The following is a 6494-nucleotide window of genomic DNA, read 5'->3' as shown; positions in this document are numbered from 1 at the left end:
GCTCTCGCCACATAGATACACACACACACACACACACACACACACACACACACACACACACACACACACACACACACATATATAACGTGCCAGCGTGGTGAACGCGGCAACATTCTTCAGGCACACCTTTTTGCCCTTCTTTGTCAAACTGTGCAACTCCAACCACCTACATGTAAACACCACCAAGACCAGGGAAATCGTGGTGGAAATCACGAGGCCCAGACCTCACCCTGAACCCGATGTCATAAATGTTTGTTGTCAGTGTGGAGATTGCACAGATTTACCTGGGTTTGCATCTGGATGAAAGGCTGGACTGGGACTGCCAACACTGACGTCCTTTGCAAGAAAAGACAGAGCTTCTTGTATTTCCCCGGACGACTACCAGTCGATGTTGGCGAGTACCCATGTGGATGCAGTTGTATGCCATGGCGACTGCTGTCCATGATGGACAATTCAGAGCTTCGACTGCACCGCACCGCCTCCAGGCAGAGGAGCGGCATTTGACAGGCTGAGGTCACTGCTCTGCTCTACTGACAGACTGAGGTAACCTGGCATGCCTTACGGCCTTTCAATTCCACCCTCATCTTACAGGGTGCATGAAAGAGTTAATATTAGTAATTTGGCACAACTGCTTTGCCTTGGGTTGTTTGAGTTGCAGAGGGAACTAATCTGTCTATCTGAGCAAAAGCGCAACCATTGTAAAGTCCCGCAGTAGTTCTCACTTTCTACCCTCAGCAGACACAAAATGTATTGAAGTACGTACTGTATTTATTTAACAATGTGTATTATTCGATATAACACTTGTGTCAAACTGACAGCTGTTTCGAATGTACAGCCACAAAGTCCATTTACAGTACAATGTTAAAAAAAATTTTTGAAAAAGCTATTGATGAGCCGTCAATCGGATTTGTTCTAGGTGTGGTTATCGGCGTTGTAATCTCATGGTATTTGTGTATTGCAGGTACCCTGTTGGTGAAGAGGGTTATGGTAAAATCATCGCCGAAAAGATTCTTCTCAAGACATGCACAATGTGTTCTTCTACTACTCATCATCTCTTGGCTGATGTCACTGAAAACGGAGCCTTTTCAGCTATCAAAGGAGACGGTTATAAGGTGGAAAAACCGGGACAGCAGTGACATGGAGGAACGTGAATGCGGGAGCATTAACGACGATGATGCAACAGACGCAGAGACGCAAGATTCCCGGTGAATGAGTCATTTGTCGAAACACCAGCAACTTCTGGCATTTACAAAAAATGTACAACTACATTTGACGAGGCATATACAGGTAAGGTCAATTTTTTTCAGCCACTTTTTTTTCAAGAAGTGTATGTAATTGACCGTAAAATTCATATTCTGTACTATTTACCCGAGTACATTTCAAGCTGCGCAGGTTTGATTTCCTAGCGTGGGTGGTGTAAAAGCTGTGCCAAACAAATGAGGAGTGACTGATTGTAGCCTACCCACCAAAGTCACTACAACTTAGTGTTTGTACCTTTTTATTCATCCATCCATTCCCTGATCCGCTTTATCCTCACAAGGGGGGTGCTGGAGCTTATCCCAGCTGTCTTCGGGCAGTAGGCGGGGGACACCCTGAACCGGTTGCCAGCCAATCGCAGGGCACACAGAGATGAACAACCATCTGCGCTCACACGCACACCTAGGGACAATTTAGAGTGTTCCATCAACCTGCCATGCATGTTTTTGGAATGTGGGAGGAAACCGGAGTACCTGGAGAAAACCCACGCAGGCACGGGGAGAACATGCAAACTCCACAAAGGAAATCCGGAGCTGGAATCGAACCGGCTACCTCTGCACTGTGAGGTCGACGCGCTAACCACTCAAACACCGGGCCGCCCTGTACCTTTTTACTTTGACTTAAATAAAGGAGTTGGACCAAAGTCTTTTGGACATTTTTTTCCCGCTGAACCTGTACTTCTACTTTCTGTGTTTTCAACTGGTGTTAACACAAAGCAGTGCATTCATCTAAAACCTCTTTCTTGAATTCACTTTGACAAATTTAAGCCAACTCTTGCTTTGTTGAGAATATGGTCAATAACATTCATGCACTGACAAGTGCACGCACACGCACACACACACAGAAAAAAGATTATGTACTCACTGTGAGCGGCAGCGAGCAGATGGCGAAGATGACCGTGATGAGTGCCAATAGCACCAGGTGATCCATCTCCTCTTCACCCCATCCGAACAAGGCCAGGCTCAGCTTCCTCTTCCTGCCCGTGGAGCCGGCCGAGCCTCGCCGCATCAACTGGCTGCGGTGCATCTGGCAGAGGCTGACGATCACCGAGCCGTTGCACGCGAACACGGCCAGGATGATCAGCGCCATGAGAGAGGAGTACGTCAACGAGAAGGCCTGCACCCTCTCGCCGTTGGCGTCCCCCGTTGCGTCCATGTCGATGAAGCACCACGTCCCCGGGCAGTACTGCCTAAACTTGCCGATGCCGCCGAATGGCAGGAGGCAGAAGGCCAGGGAAAAGAGATAAATGACGACGAGCGCCACCTTGGCGAAGCTTCGACGGATGTGCCCCGAGTAAAAGTATGGGTGGCTGATAGCCAGGCAGCGCTCCACGGCCATGGTGCACAGGATGAGGGTGGGCGCCAGGCCGAAGAAGCTCATGGCAAAGCCGAAGAGCTGGCACAGGCTCTCGTCGCCCAGTCCGACGAGAGACACATTGCGTGCGTAGCAGATGAAGACGGGTGGGCTGAGGAGACAGGTGCCCAGCAGGTCAGTGAGGACGAGCCCGGTCACCAGGATGGAGAAGACGGACGATGTGGAGCGGTGTTCTTTGCGGTGTACGCCCAAGATGAAGAGCGCCAGGAGGTTTCCCCCCACGCCGGCCATGAACATGATGATGCTCGTCGCCGGCTTGCTGTCGCCCTCCACCGTGAGGCTCCCGCTGCATGTGATGTTGGGACACAGCCCATCACATGCCATGCTTGTGTTCGTGGATGAGTCACTGGGGAGAATCTAAACGGCTCCCAGATGTTCAAAGAGGCAACAGTGCAGTCTTGGTTTCATTTGGAAGGGAGGGGTGGTCAGAATGTTCTCACCACAGCAGTCTGGAGGCGGGAGCAACAACATTTCCTTATCACACATATTTACTACTCACATAGACAAGACGACGTTCGGATTTCGGATGAAATTTCAAGATGGACGTCAAATGCACTATAAGCTTTACGCTTTACAGGTGAATTGAATTTGACTACATTTTTAAATGCAAGTCCGAGTGGTCAATGTCTTTCTTCTGTTCTCTAACAAGAAGCTGAACGGCAGAATTCAAAACCGGTGTCTCTCCACTTCTTTGACCTTCAGTCAATTCTGTAGTCGAAGACACCCTGAGACACTCTAACCTCAGTGCCGACTTCCCCCCTGAGAACTTCCTGTCTGACACCTTGCAGTGGCAAGGTATCGTTAGATGTCATATGTCATGATTCAAAATAGAAGCGGCATGATGAAGACCATTTAAATACCACTTCAAATTGATCCAGCAAATGTATTGGGCCGAACCATCCTGAAATTTCATCTGAAAAATTCCTAACTTTCTCTGAACAGTGTCCAAACGCTTGCACACTTCAATCTTAAATAATTTGGCGTTGATTGCAACTGTGACAGATGAGCGGCGGGAAATTATCCAATTTTCTGCAACATACTGAACAGAGCCCGTATAATAATACATACTGTATATGGATTTGAGAGTTTTACCATCCTCCAACACACATTGGACAGATTGTAAATTAATCTAGACACAGAGAAACAAATATTGTAGCTATTGTATCTGCAAGACCAATAAAAATGATCACTATATGTCGCAGAGTAGCGGAGCTGCAGTAGGAGACCTATCTTTGTTCATCTATTTATGTCAGCGACCTATAGTGACAAACAGAACAATTAAATGGCCTTAAAATAGGTGGAAGGTATACTCAGCCATTCCTACAACGACAATAGCTTTGCCTACAACTAAACAGGCCCGGATGTCATACTGAGTGAGTACATTGGTGAGTAGACAAGATCGTCATTATTTCTGTAGGCATACGTTTTGTGAGATTTTTCTCATGTTAAACGTGGCACAATGAAGGCTGACAAAGACTGCTCTAAAGTACATCGCTCGAGTTATAGTGAACAGTGTCCAAACGCTTGCACACTTCAATCTTAAATAATTTGGCGTTGATTGCAACTGTGACAGATGAGCGGCGGGAAATTATCCAATTTTCTGCAACATACTGAACAGAGCCCGTATAATAATACATACTGTATATGGATTTGAGAGTTTTACCCTGCACCAACACACAATGGACAGATTGTAAATTAATCTAGACACAGAGAAACAAATATTGTAGCTATTGTATCTGCAAGACCAATAAAAATGATCACTATACGTCGCAGAGTAGCGGAGCCGCAGGAGACCTATCTTTGTTCATCTATTCATGTCAGCGACCTATAGTGACAAACAGAACAATTAAATGGCCTTAAAATAGGTGGAAGGTATACTCAGCCATTCCTACAACGACAATAGCTTTGCCTACAACTAAACAGGCCCGGATGTCATACTGAGTGAGTAAATTGGTGAGTAGACAAGATCGTCATTATTTCTGTAGGCATACGTTTTGTGAGATTTTTCTCATGTTAAACGTGGCACAATGAAGGCTGACAAAGACTGCTCTAAAGTACATCGCTCGAGTTATAGTACATCCGTGTCGACCACTGACTGCTATGGCAGAACTGCTCAGGTCAGCATTATGCTGTTCAAAACAGGGCATGGAAAAAGGAGTTCAGCACATTCTGAAAGCAAATCCTCCATCAAGAACAATCATCAATGAAATTGATGAAAAATGTTACTCACAGTAGAACAAGGAAGTGTAATCAAATGCCCATCCATATCCGCAAAACTACAATACTCTCAATTACTGTTTTCTGTACTTTAATATATATCATGTATATTTTTTTATGTATTGTAATTACAACTTTTTTCTACAAAAGACATATTATATAAATTGCACAAACACCATGAGCAAATGCAGAACCATGAATGTCAATAAAAATATCTAACTCTTGCCTCTTGTTACGAGATGGAGTTCACGAGGTTCAGTCATAATTCTGCCCGTTGTTCCTTTTTTTATGTTTTTATTTTTTTCAACACACACACACTCGGCTTTTTGAATGCCAAGCTTGGAGCTGACAGCGCGAACGTTAGCCTATTGTAAGGACATTTCTTTGTGCACTTGACATTCTGCTCTGTATTGAATGTAAAACCCATATTAGAAAGACAAGAGAGGAAATGGCACGGTTCCTATTAATAATGCAGAAACTAACTCTTAGAATCCAAGGGGGGAAAAAAAGAGAAAAATGAAAACTCACCTCCCCATGATCATGTTCTCCGGTGGTCCACATGCGAGCCACGTTGAAAGGAAGGTTGAAGTTTGAAAGCAGCGCTCAGCAACACCACCGTTGCACATGCGAGCCACGTTGAAAGGAAGGTTGAAGTTTTGAAAGCAGCGCTCAGCAACACCACCGTTGAAAGCCGACTGCTCGCTCTCTCTCTCTCTCACCCCCTCCCTCACTTACATGCTCTCTCGCCCCGCCTGCTCTCAGAACACCACACCTACTATTTGCAACACTGTTGCACCAAAGGAGAAATAAAACAGATCACAACCATGAACAGGAAGAGAAGCGTGTGAAATGCAAGTGTAAAAATAGTTTGATTTCATCGGATTGCCTTGGCTAAATTTTTCTGATTTTATAAGGCAGGAGGGAAATGTTTCCAAAGCGCCCTTCAAAATCCTCAATCATCACTACCATGTGCATTCCTAAATGCCATTGGAATGAAACTGGCTATCCTCCAAAGGAAAAAAAAATGAAAAGGACTTGAAGAACAAAGACATATTTTGGCAGGATAAAAAGTTGACATCTTACAACAATAAAGTGTAAATGCTTTTAAATCCAGATTAAAAACTGCTCCCTCCTACCCCATACCGATTATTAAGGTCTTTAAAAGCACTTTTAAATTCAAATTTTCCAAAATCTTGATTTTGCGCTGTCCATTATTTTTTTGCAATTTTAGTAAGCTACTATTCTTTTTTTTTACTTTGAGGTTAAATGTCTTATTCTTTTGTTTGTAACCAAATATCCGATTATGTGAAGCACATTGAGTTACCTCATGTATGCACGATACAAATAAAGCTGCTTTGCCTTCCCTTATGTTTAAAATACATGGATATGTATATATACCTGTATATATTCATATGTATTCGTGCACTGATATCAGATTCATGTGATGACACATCGCAATCATATCAGAGCTTTTAATTGGCCTGAAACTACAATAGGAAAGAGTGAGGGGTCAACTTTTTTCAATGCTAAGAGAGAATTTATTGCAAATAACCCCCAAGGAAAATTCAGTTTAAGATTCGCTGTTCTAGCTTACCATGACAAGGAAGCATCTAAACTTCTTTGTTTCTGGAAGCTAACTCGCTAGC

The 6494-nt window shown here is 44.2% G+C and overlaps 1 protein-coding gene across 2 annotated transcripts in view; it reads right to left on the bottom strand.

Annotated features, from left to right (window-relative positions):
• Nucleotides 1–5470, bottom strand: part of ptgir (prostaglandin I2 receptor) — a 44749-nt gene extending 39279 nt beyond the window's left edge. For both annotated transcript variants that reach the window (XM_019887658.1, XM_019887659.1), the window contains exons 1-2: nt 5377–5470; nt 2122–3080 (exon numbers count right to left, since the gene is read on the bottom strand). In XM_019887658.1, the coding sequence (XP_019743217.1) occupies nt 2122–2955 (834 nt within the window). In that variant the 5' untranslated portion in view covers nt 2956–3080; nt 5377–5470. The remainder of the gene's footprint in view (nt 1–2121; nt 3081–5376) is intronic.
• Between the last annotated feature and the right edge of the window lie 1024 nt (nt 5471–6494).

This window comes from Hippocampus comes, unplaced genomic scaffold, assembly GCF_001891065.2.
Source record: "Hippocampus comes isolate QL1 unplaced genomic scaffold, H_comes_QL1_v1.1 scaffold6, whole genome shotgun sequence".
NCBI lineage: Eukaryota > Metazoa > Chordata > Actinopteri > Syngnathiformes > Syngnathidae > Hippocampus > Hippocampus comes.
This window is presented reverse-complemented; position numbering and strand designations above follow the sequence as displayed.